Below are 19,259 nucleotides of genomic sequence, written 5' to 3'. Positions count from 1 at the left end.
CAGAAGGAAGTCCACTTCTTGGTGTGTGGAACAAGGGAGTCATGTGGAATGCCACACAGAAAGTATCTTGAGCTGGGAATTACTGTAAATCCCGAAGTCCCTGGAGCTGTGAGACAAGAACAGCACCTGCTAAATTTCTATCATTACCTAATTAAGTTTTTTTTTTGCATTTATTTATTAGAAACTAAATTATATACCAGAAAGACTATTTTAAACATGAAATTTAATACATACAGCATTGGAGGGGTGTTCAAGTGAAACCAGGACTTTTGACTGTGCAGAATGACACAACACCTTTATGAGACTAATAACTCACTTTATTGCTCTATATAATCATCCGCTACACTAACGCACTTATCCCAGTAAGCGGTAAGATACCATCAATGCTGGGTGATCAGTTTCTTTCTCCTTTTTACGTAGGAAGTGAAAGTTTAGAAAGGGTGAAAGTGTTACGCAGGAGTAATTCAGCGTCTAACTGATTGGTTTGCATCAAATCGGGTCATTGTTTTTTTTCCCTACAGTATTAATAATTCTGATGTGCATTTGAGAAAGGTTCATATTATGACTTGGCTACGGGATTGACAAGGAACAAAATGGGTATAAATAAATAAAATAAGGGTTACTGTATAAACATTACATATTATATATATATATATATATATATATATATATATATATATATATACAGTATAGCCTATATATATATATACAGTATAGCCTATATATATATATATATATATATATACCAATGGTATATATATATATATATATATATATATATATATATATATATATATATATACCACTGTAATGGTCAAATTACACACAGAGGAAATAACACACAGGGAAAAAAAACTGCAATTACGGACAATTACTATCGATCAGAGCCTGGCTGGCTGGCTTTGAACTGTGAAGCACAGTTTGAGAATTCGATTTCTTCTGTTTGTTGTGAAGGCCCATTTCATTTGCGCTGTTTTATGTCTGTTTCTGAACCAAGGAAACCCTCAGAGCTTGATGGGCTCCGTAATGTGGTATGTGGGTCTATATTGAATCTAATGATGCTTGGGGTGACTTGAGAGTTGCTGGACATTCAAGACCACCACTTTGTCTCCTTATTCCTCATGGTCCATTAGTCTGGAGTGCAACATATACTAGTGATGGCCTTTAGGAACAGCAATAAATGCATGTCTGTTGGGCTAATGCACTGTATGCCACGGTGCTGTTGTCTGATATATGTTGAAAGACAAAAAAAAAAAAAAAAAAATCAGAGGAAGAGAATTTGGCAACTTTACTCCAGACACTGCTTCTTGATTTCAAACAGCTTTTTAAGGCTGTAATCAGTTGTGATGCCGCGTGTGTTAGGCATCGCTATCCTTTTTCATGTCCCAGGGTTCCCTCTCCTTTTACAGGGGTAGGGATGAAGGCATGAAAGGAAAAGTACACGTTTAAAGAATTGAAGAGAACATTTTTTGATGCTTGCGATTTTTTTTTTTTAGATCTCTCCAAACACACGTTACAAACTGCCAGTTTAATTTTTTGCTCTTATCCAATTTGCTATGTCAAAGAAAAAAAAAAAAAACCTTTTCAGATAGCTTACTTTGAGAAATTATTATCAAAAGAAGAGTACTTTTTCATCTCAGTTTCTGAAGCTGTTGAGAGATGGCATTGAAATAGGACTGGCAAAGGAGAGGGGAAAAGTAATCGAGGCCACATGGAACAATTCAAATTGGCATTCTGGTACAAAGACAACTGCATACCCTGAAGGGGACAAACAACATTAAACACAGTGTCAATACAATCAGACAAACACATTCTGAGAGCTATCCTGAGGCGACTTGATGCTGCTCTAGTAGAGAGGTGTAGAGAGCAGGTGAGAACTGCACAATAAAGAGAAATCCTTCTCACCGATAAATTCAGTAAATATTGGCAATACATGTCTAAGCAAGCTACTACACTGTGTGGGGTTTAAGTATTATAGTTGTTTTAAATCATTTGTAGGAACATGGACAGCAGTGGTGTCCTAACCCAGAACATAGGGATTTCTTGGTCAGCTTTGAAGATTTAATGATTAAAAATATAATTAAGATTTTAGATTATGGCGGCAGCACGGTGGTTTAGTGGTTAGCAATATCGCCTTGCACCACCAGGGTCCGGGTTCAGTTCCCGCCTTAGGGTCTGTGTGCATGGAGTTTGCATGTTATTCCCATGCTTGGTGGGTTTCCTCCAGGTCCACAGTCCAAAGACATGCAGATTAGTCTAATTGGCGTTCCCAAATTGCCCATGGTGTGTGAGTATGTGTATGTGTGTGTGCGTCCTGCAATGGATTGGTACCCTGTCCAGGGTGTACCCTGCCTCGTGCCCTGTGTCTGAATATAGGACAAAGAAGAAAATCTAATTGAATAATCCAGCCAGTAGAAGATAATACAATTAGGCAACATGGTTGTTTAGTGTTTAGCACTTTCTCTTTGCTCTGTATATATTTTGTATCTTCTCCCTACTTGTTTGGTGGGTTTCCTCCAACACCCTTGGCACCCCATCTTGTGTCCTAAGGAACCTGGGATATGCTCCAAGCTCTCAGTGGCCCTACACTGGATGTCATAAAATAAGTACACTCTAAAGGCTGCGAGGTGGCTTAGTGGTTAGGATTGTCCCCTACCACCTCCAGGGTCTGGGTTCAAATCTTGCCTGTGGATTATTACATGTTCTCCCTGTGCGTCGTTGGTTTCTTTGGGGTACTCCGGTTTTCTCCCACATGCCAAAGGCGTCCAGATTAGGCTAATTGTCATTCCCAAATTGTAGTGTGTCAATGAGCTGGTGAATGTCGAACGGAAGTCCTAGCATGGTTGTAAAAATGGGAATAAATACAGTGGTCACACCTGGCCTCCATAGTCCCTAGTTGGACTACAGAGTTTCTTCAAATTTGGAAGACCACACCACAATCCGTTTGGCCTGACATCAGTTTGTGATTTTCAATGCCATGCTTTAAAATCTAGTGGGACGCCTTTCCAGAAGAGTGGAGGGTATCATAGCAGCAAAGTGGGAATAGATCCAGGATGAAAAAAGTTCTAAGAGCATGCATGGGTTTTATAGTCAGGTATTATTATTATTCTTCTTTTTATTATTATTATTTTCCCAATATAGTGCATCTTATCTATATTAATATAATTAAACACTGTAGGGAAGACCACTTTGCATCATCCTTAGTGTCCTCTGCTTAATGGAAATACTGCTAACTTGATATCCCACTGCAACGGACAAGCTATATTTCTTTTCTAGACATTTTAAGTATTTAGATTTTCCACTGATGCTCGGTGTAGGACTCCCTGTGGGTTTTAACAGGTTTGTTCTTTGGGATGATGTTATTATTCAGCCGTGTTTATAAGGTGTGTTAGCATGACAAATGGGTTTTCCGTAATGTTCCTTTCATACTCGTATGTCCTTTCTTATTTAATCAGTTCGCACTTGTGGACTTTTGTGAACATGCCTCCTCTAAATCAGTTGATAGGGATGGACAGATTGTTAGCCTGAGTGCCTGGGACAAACAAACAGATAACTTATCTAGAGTATCAGCATTTTTTCATGATTGCCTACCAAACAAGCAAATCTGTTGATATAACCAGTGTTTTATATCACTTGTCTAATGTTTACGTATATCACTCGTCCAATGTAATATAACTATCCACAGACTGTCTACCTTTTCGGTAATGGCACAAATGCGATGCTTCATCAGCTGAGAGATCGTCAATAAAATGATGAAAAAAGTAAAAGCTTCTAAAAGTTGCTAATTCCACAGTATGTACAGTAGAAATCACATCACATTTTTGCAGCATTTATAAACAATAGTACTACGATGGATTGGCACCCTGTCCAGGATGTACCCCGCCTTGTGCCCTAAGTCTCCTGGGATAGGCTCCAGGGTCACACGACTCTGTATACATAATAAAGTGGGATAGACAATGAGTGTAAGTGTGTAAGTAAATCGTACTGTACATACCAAAATATACTATATTATTACTTCTGACATTAGGCAACATAGAATTTCATAGAGTACCAGAGTAATTATTGTGGCACTTCATTGGGTACCATGGTAGTTCTATGGTGTGTACCACATTGGCTCCCAAGGTTCAGCAGGTTAAATGTTCTAGCATGTTATATACTGTACATACTGTATTACATTAGACATGGTTGCACATACTACTGGTTAAATATAGTACAGGCAGTACAGTACATAAACATGCATAACATTTTCTGACAGTATCTTGGTGCATGTTTCGTAGTACTACATACTTTATTACAGGTACCAAAGTAAATGTACCATGGTAGAACTACAAACTGTATCTAGTGTGCTATATAATATATATCAGCAAATAAGTACCATGGTACTGTCAAAAATGCTATAGTATGGTACTATTGGATAACCATGGTAAAATTTCTAATACGTTGTTTGTTTGGTTGCGTTCCTGTATTTTTGTTGAGTGAGAAATAAAATGTTTTTTCTTGCTGCATTACAGTTGTGAAAAAAACATGTTTATTCAAAATTAACTTGTTCAGTTTAGTCGTGTCAGTCAAATATGTATGCAAAACCCATTTTTGTAGACTGATTATTTTTTTCGCAGAAGTATGTTGCTCTATTGTTAAAATTTAATAATAACTTTATATATATATTTTTTTATTTATTTATTTATTTATTTTTTCAAACAAGTGATTTAACAGCTCCTCTTAGACCATTTTAGGTGTGTATCAAGTTAACTGGGTTATAATTATTTCTTATTTATGGGGAAATATTTTGAAAAAAGCATTCTTGCGGAATATCCAGACAGATGCCCCCAAGAAATTTTACTATAGTATGTACTACAGTATAGGGTACTATGGTAAACTATATGACATACCATAATATACCATCATAACAATGGTAAGCAGCATAGGAATTTATAGAGTGCCAGGGTACAGTAGGTACTACAGTACTTACAGTACAGTAGGTACTCCACTAATAGTACTATGGAACTTTAGGGAATACCTTCATAGGTACGATGGCACTTATGGTACTATGGTGAAGACAATGGTACATATTGGGCAACACAGTGACTACCAAAGTTCAGCAGGGATACAAATTGGTAAGTTGCTACTTACTCTACCATATTAGGCATTAAGAGTTTTAGCATACACTCAGATATTCAGTTCATATTACTGTACATACATACCTGTACAGTGGTACAATACTCTATACTGTAAGTATTTTCATTATAGTATGTAAAACGTATAAAATATTTTTACGTGATCCATAGTACCATACTATAGAACATGGTGAACCATGTGTCGTTGTACCCAAGTATGTACCATGGTATAACCATCACAGTGTGGTACATGTACAGTAACATTTCAGCAAATAATATGCCATGGTATAAGTACTGTAGGACTACCACAGTACCAGCTACACATGCCAAGCTACTCTTACTCCTGCATTCCCATATGTCATGTAGATTTCTTGAAAGGCAGGTTCTCTGTTCCGATGAGGTTTAAGCCGAGTGTGTGAGTGTTTTTTTAAGTGCCTGTCTAAAGCATCATGGTTTGACAGATAAATCGTACAGTACGAGTCCCTGAAGCACACAGGCTCATATGAAGTCCAGCGATCAGCCATAACAAGACCTGCACGCCACTGTCCAGATCACAGATTGATGTTGCAGCTCTATTGATTCCATATCTCCAAGTAGTGCTTTCGATGAGTAAATATGTGCATAAATATGACAGCAAGATGACACAGGAATGGATGGCTGTGTCAGATTGAAATAGCCCTGCGGTCTCTTGGGTCTTTAATAGAGTCGCCTGTTGGCTACTGATGAATGATAAATTGCCAATCAGTCGCTAGATTGCATTAAAAATGTGCTCTTATCCAGAAAAATAAATAAATAAATAAATGAAGCACACAGGCATCCCAATATGATCAGATGAGCAAGCACCTGTATCTCCGCGGGTGGTCTGGCTCACGTCGTGATTGGATCACAGGGAAAGTCAGCCAGGTGTGAATACAATCCCTAAAGTGGGTTCATATTAAGGTCTTCAGATTGTATCAAAAACCCTATAAGCTGCAGATCAAGATGAACACACGGCTTCTCGTCTTGAAGTATGGCATTCATATATTGTATACGGAGGGGGAAAAAAAACGTCCCTTACCAAAATAAAAGTAAATTCAGTGCCACTTGGACACCCTAATCCTCTCTGGTCATCGTACACCTGCCATGTTTGATCGCAGTTCATTTCAGTGAAACTATTACAGCTGGTTCATCTCGCGCCAATTCGCCAGGTTTGCACATGAAATGAAAGCCGATCGTAACGCAAACAGAAAAATAAGAGGCAACATTCATTACTCAAATCAGATATTCAGATATGGATCGCATTTTAATGCCAAGTCTAAATGGGACCTGAATGGTAAATCGGTCCGTCTTTAATAGCTGGTGTATACTGGTCTTGCTGAGCCGCCGCAATGTTTAATACATGACGTGTTTAGGGAATCTTGCCAAAGTCCTCTATTAACAGCTTGGTTTTGTAAGTGAGAGTGCTGACTTACAGTACAGCGAGGTGCAGTGAAAACACCCTTGCTTTAAAGCAATACCCAACTTAGTGTGAGATAAACATTAAAGAAAAAAAAGGCAGAGCTAAGCAACTGCGCAGATGGAGCTAAGCTGTGAAAACAAAAAGTGTTAAAATGTCTTACATGATTGTAATCCATTGCAATCTGGTAAAATTAAATGCGATTTTTCATTTCTAATAGAACTTGTAATAAATTTAGTGATGAGATTCCAGATCTTTCCAGAAGGCTTTAAAAAAAATGTATACACACACACCAATAAACCATTAATGTTAAGGTTAGGTGCATAGGTTAGGTTTTAGGTTCCCCTTGTGTCACTGCGGCAGCTCTGGTCCCTCTGGGTGTGGCTCAATGGAACCACTGGTGGTGTGTTGTGGAGTCTGGCACCAGGACAGATGTTTTGGGTGTCATGGGTTGTAGGGTGTTTCTATCATCGCCAATGTTGCCTTTTTTTTTTATGGTGGCTTGTGCTGCATTGGCTTTTGTGTTGGTGTTTGGGAACAATTCGTATGGAGATGAATCTTTGGTGTCCATGACTCTGTGGAAAGTTTGGAATGAAATTAAGATGCATCTGCTCTGTAAAGTCTTCATAACGGCTCTAATCAGTGGTGCTGTTAGTTAATCGGTGATTTCTGAGCCCGGTGACTTTAAATGAACTTCTTCTCTGCAGCAGAGGTAAGTTTTAGTCTTGCTTACCCAGAAAGGTCTTTATGAGAGCCAGTTTCATCATGGTGCTTGATGGGTTTTGCAAATGCACTTGACACAACACTGTTCTTGCAAGAACTATTCCAGAAAGACTGGAAATGTTTTAAAATAACAACAGACTGTTGTGGAGGTTGTTATCTATCTTGTTTTGAAATCTCTAGTATCGTTTTAAAATGTAGAAAATAAATCCCAAAATACACACACACACACACACACACACACGCACACACACACACACACACATATGCTACATGTACAGTACCTGCAGATGCTTTCATGGCCTCGGGTAATGAATGTACATTGACTAAAAAAAAATGCGAGCTTTATTTGCAAACCAGTGATTGGAACGTTTGTGGATCTTATGCTTTCTTACAAAAAAAATAAGAAAAAAAAACAAAACAGATTTGACCGAATCCGTGCACAAGCCTATTCCTCAGACCTCAATATTTTACTTTTCCGGACGTGTGCAGGAAAAGCAATCAAACACTGCCTGCAATTTCAATAAATTAGTGATGAGGATATTTAGAACCTCGTAAAATGTTTCTTATTATCTTTGCAGTGTTGTGTCCTCCATGTGCTGTTACTCACTTTTAAATGCTGTTATGAGAAAAAGACCCACATCTCTCGGGTATCTGAACATAAAGACCACAGACAGCGAAAGAGAGTGGGAGATAGAGAAAGCGAGACAGAAAGAGATTTTCTCCTGTTATTTCTGGGAACAGTACGGCATGATGAATGGCTGAAGACTCTCCTTGAGTTTCTCAGTAATTGGAAGCGAGGGATGTTGTGCTCTGCATATTTGCCAGAAGCATAACAGACTTTATTAGGAACCATAAAACACCATTAAAATTCACAACCGAGGGAGCTCTGCCTACCCCTCCAGACTGATAAATTACTAACCTACTGTTCACTGAAAGTGGCCGTTTTCTTTGTGCCTGTTTTTCTATGTTTGCTAGACCCTTATGTCCATCATGTAACTTTATTTTTTATCATTTTTACTTTAAACAAAACACTCTCTCATGTGGCTTATCATTTTTCCCAGGCCACCGACTTAACAATAAGCTAAAAGAAATAATAGGTAAACATCTTTCTCGCTCCTTGGACACCGGAAGCGTAGAAATCTACATGATGGATGTTAAAACAACAGATGCTACCTGACCTCGTCGGCACACGTGATGCACGCATGTACACGTTCAAGTCTTTTATTTCCTAGCTATCTCGAGGGACACGTCTCATGTGACATTGCATGTCGCCTCGCAGGCAAAATGTTTTTCGAGTTTTCGTTAAAACAATCAAAAGCAGGCTGACCCTAGAAAGCAAACAGTGAAGAGAAAAAAAAAAGCAGCTGGTAATTGTTTTTTTTTTTTTTTACACTTGAAAATAGCAGACAGTAAGGTCGATACTATCAAAGACTTCCCATTTTCATTAACAGGAGAATCAGGTCAAGAAGTCTAACATGGTGAAGCAATGAGTCCCATCAGCTGCTTGATTATATGATAAGATTGTCCGTTTCAATCTGCAGACTGTCTTGTCAACGTTAACGTTATGAGATACACATGGTGTTTAAAACGAAAAAAAACCCAAAAAAAACGCTTTGTGTCTTTAAGACGTGATCGTCTCTGGGCTGGAGCAAGAGTCTGAGTGATTCTTCATTTTTTTATTTATTTTTTTGGATGTTGAAGCAAATCAAACAGGATTATGTTATACTCCTACACTCCATGTCAGCAGCTTGTTCTGCATCTTTAGAGGCTTGAAGCGATGTGTGCTTCTTTCTGGCCTTAAAACTGATTTATACGTCTTGCAGTTCTTTTGCCAATGATCTCATTATAAACCGATAAGAAGGACACTAAAATGTCCCGCTGGAGGTGTTTGACTGGTCGTATCCAAAAAGTCAGGCTCCGGTAAGGATGTGGTGGTGGAGGAGACTGGTGGCTCGGTGGTGGCTCGGTGGTGGTGGGTCTTGTATGAGCTCCGGGGATGGGCTGGGAGGATGGTTAAGATAAGATGTGCTGGTCTGATGGATGTCGTCTGGTCCTCAATGTTCACGTGAATGTCTATAGACCTGCATGCAAAGAAAGAGAAAGACAACGCGTAAAGGGGAAGCAGGAGAAAAAAAAAAAAAAAGCACTGCGTGTTATGATCAAAGGAGACGAAGAGAAACGGGCAGCATGCAGTGTTGTTCTGCTTCGTGTCTTCCTTCTCCTCGGCATTTGCATTTTCATTGATCTTCTCGTTTATTTTGTTTTCATGCGGTTCGCAATAAAATTCCATCACGTCTTGTGTGTCATATTTTATAGCAAGCAAAGGGCGAGGCGGAAGCTCGATAGATGTAGGAGAGGGAATTTTTTTTATTGTAGAAGATTTATATTAAAAGACATAGCGGAGGATACAGATGCCATACACGAACCACATTTTTGCATGACTTACTTCATATGATTTTAATATCTGTATGCACCGAATTCTGTTTGCTCTCACCCAATGAGCTGGCATGTCTCCAGCATAATCCCTGCACTTTCTCATTATCCCACTTCCCACATCAGCCCGAGAATCTATAATTCATCTACAGTCACTGGTATGAAACTAACAGTCTCCCTAACACGTTTTGCCACTTAAATAAATAATTCAGCATGGGAATTTGTAAAATTCACTGACCAAATGAATCTTTAATAGGCTCAAATATAATTTCACAGATCGGAGCAGAATTTCATAAGTTCCAATCCTCCCTCTCACAAATAAATATTTATGATTCCTCCACTTGCACGTTCCTTCCTGTGTAGCTGTAATTGCCTGTGATTGATGTGGGTTTTCTCCTGTTGAATTCGGAGAGATCAGTCTTCTGATGATGAGGCTGCGGCGAACTGCAAATGCAGACAGCACCGCTATGGGCTTCAAGACAACTCGTACTTGTTTTTTAATAATGCATGAAAGTAGTCCACACATCTGACAGAGGAAATTTATAACCGCGTGAACATCATGTAGTCGGAGCTATAGACTAACTTGACAGACTTCTTGTATGATAACCGACTGGCCATTATGACGCATTTTGTAGGTGGGAGAGCAATGACTGCTGCTATGTACAGTACAATAGCCTGCTGTCTGTGAAATTTGGACCACCACAGATCAGAACAGAATCTGGATTCTCACCACCATGGAGAGGTGAATGATATTGGCCTGGTTATCTTTTTACAATAACACAAGTCAAGGAGTGTATTAGTACTGTATAAGTCTTCCAGTAAACTGTCAGTTACTGACGTTGATGTGTTGGAAGCAAGAAAAATGGGCGATCATAAGGCTCTGAGCCTTTTTTTTTGTGGTGGGTCCAAAATGGCAGGTCTTCTGGGGTGTTTCCAGTATGCAATCACTAGTAACTATCACATTTGGCTCAAGGAAGAAAAAATAGTCAACCTGAGACTAGATAATGGCCACCAAGGCCCATTGTATGAGGAGCAATGGCTGGTCTGATCCCATGAAAGAGATACTGTAACACAACTTGCATAAAAAAAGGTAATGTTGGTAATGATAGAAATATGTCATAGTACACACTCTCTCTCACTCACTCATTGTCTATACTGCTTTATCCTGTATTTAGGGTTGCAGGAAACCTGGAGCCTATCCCAGGAGGCTTAGGGCACGAGGCAGGGTGCCAATCCATCGCAGGGCAAACACGCCCATTTACACACTATGGGCAATTGGGGAACGCCAATTAGCCTAACCTACTTGTCTTTGGACTGTGGGAGAAAACAGGAGTACCCGGAGGAATCCCACCAAGCACGAAGAGAACATGAAAACTCCAAGCACACAGAGACTGCGATCGAGTCTGGTCCGGAATTGAACCCAGACCCTGGAGGTGCAAGGCGACAGTGCTAACCCCTACACCGCCTTCATAGTTCACAGCGCCTTGCAAAAGTACCCCATTAAACTTTTCCACATTTTTGTCTCGTTATAACCACAAATGTAAATGTGTTTTATTGGGATTTTTATGTGATAGGCCAACACAAGGTGGCACAAAATTGTGAAGTGAACGTAAAATCATAAATGTTTTTACATTTTTTTACGAATAAAAATCTGTGTGGTGTGCATTTGTATCCAGCCTCCTTTACTCCGATGCCCCAGTGGAACCAACTGCCTTCAGAAGTCACCTAATTAGTAAATAGAGTGTAATTTAATCTGAGTATAAATACAGCTGTACTCTGAAGCCCTCAGAGGTTCGTTGGAGAACATTTTGAAAGTAAACAAACTGCATCATGAAACCCAAGAACTCACCAGACAGGTCCGGGATAAAGTTGTGGAAAAGTTTAAAGCAGGGTTAAGTTAAAAAAAAATATCCCAAGCTTTGAACATCTCACGGAGTGCTGTTCGATCCATCATCCGAAAATGAAAAAAGAGTATGGTATAGCTGTGAACCTACCAAGACATGGTCGATCACCTAAACTGACAGGCCGGGCAAGGAGAACGCTAATCAGAGAAGCAGCTAAGAGGCGAATGGTGACTCTGAAGGAGCTGCAGAGAGCTCAGGTGGGAGAATCTGTCCACAGAATACTACTGTATTAGTCGTGCACTCCACAAATCTGACCTTTATGGAAGAGTGTCGAGAAGAAAGATATTGTTGAATGAAAGTCAGAAGTCATCCCGTTTGTAGTTTGCGACATGTTGGAATGCAAACTGACTTTTTATGTCTTTCCTTCAATGGAAGAAGGTGACCTGGTCTGATGAATAACTTTCATCATGTGGACAGGTGTTTACTGTACTTGGTTGACCTGAAGAAGAGATGGCACTACAATGTTCTAAGGGAAGTAGGTGAGCTGGCAGAGTGTAATGCTTGGGTCCTGTCAGGCATGTGGATGCTACTTTGACATGTACAACCTACCTGGTTAAACATGGTTCCTGCCCAAGTGCACAAACATACACGTCTTTGGGCAGGATAATGCGCCCTGACATGCTGCAGAAATTGTTCAGGGATGGTTTGAGGAACGTGAAAAAAAGTTCAGGGTGTTGACTCGACCTCAAAGTCCCCCAGATCTCAGTTTGATCAAGCATCTGTGGGATGTGCTTGGCTTAAGGATGGTGCCAGATACCAGAGGACATGTCCAGAGGTCTTGTGGAGTCCATTCCTTTGCCAAGTCAGAGGTGTTTTTTTGACTTGTACGTTATATGACAGGTTATAATGTTATGGCAATCTTAGATATTATCAAAGCCTCATAAGAGCAATTATCTTTTTATAGTTGCATTTCTGGAATTTTTCCCAAAGCAAACTGAAAGTGACAAGATCTCTGGTTTGTTTGTTCCAAGCAGACTGCGGCATTGGCCAACTAATCCCAGAAATTACAAAGCCAAGCTGTGTCTGCAGAAATATGAAACATAAAAAAACTTTCTTGTTAACCATCCTGATAAAAGCATTAAAGTTCCTTATGCAAATAATAGCAATTACTGTCAATAAGAAAAAAAAAAAAAAACAGCTGCACTTCACCTTGATTGGCAGGTACTAATTGCTTTAAGGCCGAGTATAAACCCACGTCATGTCCTCACGTCACCTCTATTTTTTTTCCCCTCTGAAGCTACACACGGCTTCCCATCCGGCGAATTCCCAGAGGGAGCGCCACGAAGCGAGCAGTGACAAACAACAGCTGGAGTGTAAATATATCTTATTAAATACAGCCGTGTCTCATTCTGCTTCTCTGTGGCTGATTCTGAAAGCGCTGCCTGTGAAGGGTGGGAGTGTGACTACTGAGACTGTGCCGAGAGCATTGAGGCTGCCGGTCACGTCCTGAACGGTCATCTCCTCCTTCATCTGCAGATTGCCATTGTAGCTGTGGCCCACGCGTGCCCTCTAATCCCGCTCTAGCCCTGCTGCTGAGCCTGTGGCTCCTTCCTGAGACAGCTTAATCAGGCCTGTCTGAGCAATATCGGCTGGATAAATGATAATAATTCAACTTTATTTCTGGTTTACTTTGGTCTCTGTAACTCTACTGAAGCATGTGCTTATAACACTAAGTGAGCTGGCAGAGGAGAGCGGTTTTATTGCCAACAAAGTCTAAATTGAATAATGAATATAAAAATACACTAAATTCAGTTTTGTTTTAAACGGGAAGCCTTAGAATCCTCTGGGGCTATAGAAAAATAAAGACATTCTGTATTTAGTTATTAAACTACTTATAATTAGAAATACAGTACCAGTCAAAAGTTTGGACACCAGTTTGGATTTATTTTCCGTCACGACACGAAGGTCAGCTGTTCTGGAACGATACTTGCAAGAACAGTATTGTTAGGTGTGTTGGCAAAACCCATCAAGCACCATGATGAAACTGGTTCTTATGGAGACCTTTCCAGGAAAACAAGACCAAAACTGACCTCTGCTGCAGAAAAAAAGTTCATTTAGAGTTACCAGCCTCAGAAATCACCAGTTAACAACCAGCACCTCAGAGTAGAGCCGTTATGAAGCTTTACAGAGCATAAGTAGCAGACACGTCTCAAAATCAACTGTTCAAAGAAGATTATTGCATATTTTCCTTTCCCTTCCAGTATTGCTTTACAATTTAGATAGAAATAAAAACCAGAATAGACCATTGAATTAGAAGCTGTGTCCAAACTTTTGACTGGTACTGTAGTATACAGTATGATACCGTCAATAATCAATCTTTCATTTGGCCGCTCCCTTTAAGGGGTCACCACAGCCGATCATCCGATCCACACACACACAACTTGGCACAGGTTTTACACCGGGTGCCCTTCCTGACGCAACCCTCTCATTTCATCCTTAAATCAACATCCTACTGTTCTGCACCTGAGTCACCACTTTTCTTTACTGTTATAAATTAATTCCATATCATTAGGTTACACATTGTCTCATTCAGATCGAATGTATTTAACATCCGCAAACATTGCACAACCATGCGCTCCTCAAAAATGGATGCAATTTGTCCATGTGGTGCAATACTAATGTTAATAATGAAGGCACCATGTGACATCGTCCCCACCTAAATAAACAGAATATTGTTGTTTTTCTAACGGCATACTTACTGTATATACTTTTGTACACCATCAAAAAGTAATAACAATAAGAGTTTTCTTATTACAGTCTTAAAAATTTTTATATATTATATATTATATAATTATATATTATATATTATATAAAATTTTTGATACCGTTATAATTTGTATAGTTTTAGGACTGAAATTGTGAAGAATTGTGATGAGGATGAGGTTTTATGGTTATGCTATCACCCAAATAAGGATGGGGTTTCCCTTTAAGGCCGGTTCCTCTCTCTTCTTAATGTCCCAGTGAGTTTTTCCTCACCACCATGGCCTCTGGCTTGTTTATTAAGGACGAACTAATAATTTTTTTATTTATATCCAGCATTGAATATTTAAGCTGCTTTGTGACAGTGTCTATTGTTAACAAGGCTATCCAAATAATTGAATTGATTAATTAGCACGTTCGCCTTGCACCTCCAGGGTCTAGGTTCGATTCCCGCCTTGGGTTAGTGTGCGTGGAGTTTGCTTGTTCTCCCTGGTGGGTTTTCTCCAGGTGCTCCGGTTTCCTCCGACAGTCCAAGTACATCCAGATTGCCTGTAATGTGTGAATGAGTGTGTGAGTGGGTGTATATGGTGTGTGCGCACTGTGATGGACTGTCCAGGGTGTACCCCGCCTTGTGCCCCAAACTACTGGAGTCAGGCCCCCCCGTGGCCCTGTATACAGGATAAGCAATATAACAAGAGAACGAATAACGTCAATGGTGGAAAGTTTGAAAGCCAAACAGAGCTTGTCAGTGGGTTTAACCTCACTTTTCAATTTAATTTGGAAACCAGATGGACAGGCATGTCCGTCTGGCTAGAATTCCCATAGCTTTGCTATTAATCCTCGAGATAAACACAAGATACACAAACACGTATCTAAAGCATTCCGCCTGTGTAGAAATTGCGTGCACGAAGTAGATCCGCACCCTTAAGGATTCATGCTGAAAGACAAAACAGTGAATATTTCATGAAGCAGGGTAACAATACTCTCAATTTAGCCTTAAGTAAGACATCCAATCCTCATTAAGGATGAAATGGAACGCCATCATGAGCATCTGTTTAGTGCTTCAAATATCAGTATCTGTCATCACATTCGAATCTGAAACCTAAACCAGAAAGGGTCATTTTTTTCTTTCTTTTATTTATTCTTTCTTTCTTTTTTTTTTTGACATAACAAAAAATGCCAGCACAGTTCTTCAAACTTTCTCAAGTTCATAATTGGTCTCAACGATGCAGAGTAACCGTAATGGTGTTCCACTGCTTCATTTTCACATTTTAGACCGTATTAATTAGTTAACACTTTTATTATTAATTGCAATTAATGTATTAGTAATCATCTTTGGTGCAGTTTTAGTGCATGCATTGTTTTGGATTGGCAGTCCTTTACCACCAGTTAGGAAGTGATAGTGGAACACATATAGAGTATACTGTACCAATCTAGACCCGTGAGTACTAATTACAACACTCTCCTTTTCAAAAAAGTCTAAATAAAAAAATAAAAAAAACCTTAAACCCTTTGATTTAAGACCATTTTCGTTTGCAATTTCTAAATTCGGAATGTTTCGAACTAACAGTGCTTAACCGCTAATTAGGAAGCGGTAGTGGTGCCGAGAAGTTATGTTTTCAGATCCAGTGCATCGTTTTTATTCGCTCTGAGCTTGTTAAAGCTGCAGAATTGTTTCTCACTGGAAGCACGAGCTGTGGACTAATTATTAGTCTTGATTTGATCTTGATGGAAGAAATCGCATGTTTTACAGACAGCCAGCTGCAACATCTGTGTTGTCAGCATATGAGTCGACCAACTTGGCACATTAGCGGGTGCCAATATAAATATTATTTTCAGACTGGAATTTTATTAGAATTCTTTTACAAGCTAAGACTCTCAGTGCTTTTAAGACTGGGTAGCGATTTGTATTACATATAGCTAGTTAATTATGTGAATAGGTTTGGAATTTATATACAAGTATGTGTCAAGGTGGATATCCTCACCTCCTCCCAGTTGAGATCCTTTAAGATGGCTCCTTTGGCAGTGGCTAAAAGATAAGAGAAAACAAACGTTTAGTTGGGAACATTAGGAATCATTTAAACTACAAACTTAAACTTTCCCTCCCATAGGCAATAATCACTCACTCATCGTATATACCGCTTTATCCTTTACACAGGGTTAGGGCTGGAGCCTGGAGCCTATGGCAGGAGGCACCTGGACAGGGTGTTAATCCATTGCAGGATACACACTCATTCACGTAAACCCACCAAGCACAGGGAGAACATGCAAACTGCATGCATACAGACTGGGAATCGAACCCCGACCCTGGGGGTGTAAGGCGACAGTTCTAACCACTAAGGGCAATACATTAAACTATAATAACACTGAAAGACTCTAAGAAGCTTTGTGTAGGGGGTTTACATGAATAAATAAATACATAAATACACCTTTTAAGAGAATTCTCTCAATCCTCAGTCATAAGCTCATGCTTTCTATGTAAATGAAGTAAACTTAATATTGCACCTTTTTTTCTTTGGTTAAAACTGACTTCTAATCTAATCTAATCTAATCTAATCTCTGAAAAGTTTGTTACAGTTCTGCAGTTTATGGAAACAATATTATCAAAATGTCTGTTTCCTATTGGTATTATTTGTCTTATAATATTAAATAAGGTAACTTATTTAAGTCAAAAAAGTGAAAGCTTAAAACTTTTCAGGATATGATCTACCTATTCTTCAGTCAAATGCAGTTTTGGTTCAGCGGATACCATTAAGAAAACTTTACTTTTATGGTTCTTCTGTATTCTACTGCTGATTTGGGTGGACTGGGACCTCATCTAAAATGAGGTATATCTGGGCAGCAGTAGCATAGGCAGATGAGAAATATCAGCATGCCATTTTAGTGGATCCCTAGTCACTTTCAGGCGTTTTTAAAAAAAAAATTTTTTACCTACTGTAGCAACAAATCAGATTTGTGCAGTGATCTGGGAAGACCTGTCAGATATTGCTGTGGCTTAATTCATGCAAACAACCACACTGAATATTTGTGTTTTGATCCGCCTTAGCTTTTAGGTTTCTATGCATATAGCCAACTTTACCACTTCAACTTTAAAAAAGCAAAAAAAAAAAAAAACAGTCTGACTCAAGATGTTCAAACCTAATCAGATGACTGTCTTAATGTTCCCAATGCTCCATTACTGCACTTGTGTAACTGCGCATGTACTTCGGGCTAATGAGGTTCTTGATAAAAAAAAAAAAAAAAGGTCACGTAATTTGTACTGTATGCAACAACCTCAGCAGCGACCTCATTTCCCCTCTCGTCCGTTCCAACCACTCAGCACCACCAGTATACTAATCACTGGCTTGATCGTCTGTCATCATCTGCACCTGTTTCTCACTGGTTCATGCCTTCAAATTCAACTTCTTTTTTTATTGATTGAATGATTCATAGATCGCTGTGTGGCTTAAATAAAAAACATACCTCTGAAACAGCTCAGGTACAGGGACTGGACTGAAAATAAGAGTAAAAAAAAAAAAGGTCCTTCAGAAAGCCTGGAGAACTATTCCTCAAGACTACATTAAAAATACAAGAATGTCTGGCTCTTGGAAGCAAAATCTAAAGAAATGAGTGGAGGATCAAGACTTTTGAACAGTGCTACATGTAAGAAGGGCCTCTCTGATCTAAGGTGGGTAGTCATAAATCATAGATCACACATCATTGGGAAAAATGTTAGGAAAGGAGTTTCACAGCCCATACAATCCATTACATCAACCGGGTCAACCTGCTTATTTGGCAAAAATAAAAGTGCTACAGTCGCCATGTGGTTGTGCTGCATCAATACTTGCTGTGCGCTGCTCCGAGGGGGCAAAATGACCCGTGTGTGATAGGGCAAAATGCACCCTGGGAAATTAGTTTATTATTGTTGATCGCTGAAGAACGTTGATGATTCCCAAAGACACAGGGATATGATTAACTTATCATAAATAATATAAAATGTATAATGTACCTTGCATATAAGGGCTCATTAATAACATTCAGAATGGTTCCAGAAAATTGATCAATTTATTCCATGTTGAACGATCCATGGGGCAAAACCCTTAAAGATTTAAAACCATGATGTCCAAAACAGTATAACAGTGTGCTTTTTTATTATACTGTATGTATTATAGTACATTTTTCTCAAATATAAATTTATGTTTCACAATTTTGATTAATAAAAATGGCCATTTTAGCACATTTTCAAGATTTCATGTACAGTATTCTGTAAATGTAACCATTGTGCATATTTCCATGTGCCACCCTTCCACGTCAACCTTTTCCTCTGCCTTAGACTGCCTTGGCCTTAAGCTGCTAAAGTTTTTGTTCTTTTGATTTAAGCATCAAGTTTAAGGCAGCTCCCAACATCCCACTTATTCATCCAAAACATTAAAGATCCCAAGGGTGTCTCATAGGCGACTTTACTATCTTTGGCAAGTCAAGGCTATTTGGGCTCACTGTACTTGCTGGCATGCCAACGACCCCCCTGAGCCCCAGGCTGGCATTAGATCCATGCTGATGGGCTGCCTACATTGTTAATAACAGCCGCCTTGGCCGGGCATGTGAGCTCGGTGGATGGTGAGTGTTCCAGCTGTCTGTCTGCTCGAGGAGCATCGTGCTATCGGCAAAACCCCTGCACACAGCCTGCCTGATCTATAGCTTCTCTCCTGAAACATGTCATCTAAATGCTAAGTACCATCGCTGCATTGTTAAATCAAAACTGGGGGGAAAAAAGTAAGTGCTGGAGTAAGCAAAAAATAAGATCTTGTGAATATGCGCCAAATTTCTGATTTGATTTGTGTTTCCTTTTCTCTTTGTTTCCTTCCCAGAGTGTCATCTTTTTTTTTTTTCTCAAAAAAGGCTTGCTGCAGGATTAAAAAAAAAAAAAAAAAGTCTTAAGTAGGATAAACAAAGCAGACAAAGAAAAAGGAC

The 19,259-nt window shown here is 39.3% G+C and overlaps 1 protein-coding gene across 2 annotated transcripts in view; it reads right to left on the bottom strand.

The window, feature by feature from the left end:
• Nucleotides 1–8,643: 8,643 nt before the first annotated feature.
• Nucleotides 8,644–19,259, bottom strand: part of tafa5l (TAFA chemokine like family member 5, like) — a 100,575-nt gene continuing 89,959 nt past the window's right edge. For both annotated transcript variants that reach the window (XM_053503319.1, XM_053503320.1), the window contains exons 5-6: nucleotides 16,295–16,338; nucleotides 8,644–9,353 (exon numbers count right to left, since the gene is read on the bottom strand). In XM_053503319.1, coding sequence (XP_053359294.1) covers nucleotides 16,315–16,338 — 24 coding nt within the window. In that variant the 3' untranslated portion in view covers nucleotides 8,644–9,353; nucleotides 16,295–16,314. The remainder of the gene's footprint in view (nucleotides 9,354–16,294; nucleotides 16,339–19,259) is intronic.

The sequence above is a fragment of the Clarias gariepinus genome, chromosome 9 (genome assembly GCF_024256425.1).
Source record: "Clarias gariepinus isolate MV-2021 ecotype Netherlands chromosome 9, CGAR_prim_01v2, whole genome shotgun sequence".
Taxonomy (NCBI): domain Eukaryota; kingdom Metazoa; phylum Chordata; class Actinopteri; order Siluriformes; family Clariidae; genus Clarias; species Clarias gariepinus.
The sequence above is the reverse complement of the archived record's forward strand: the minus strand, read 5'-3'. Positions and strand labels throughout refer to the sequence as shown.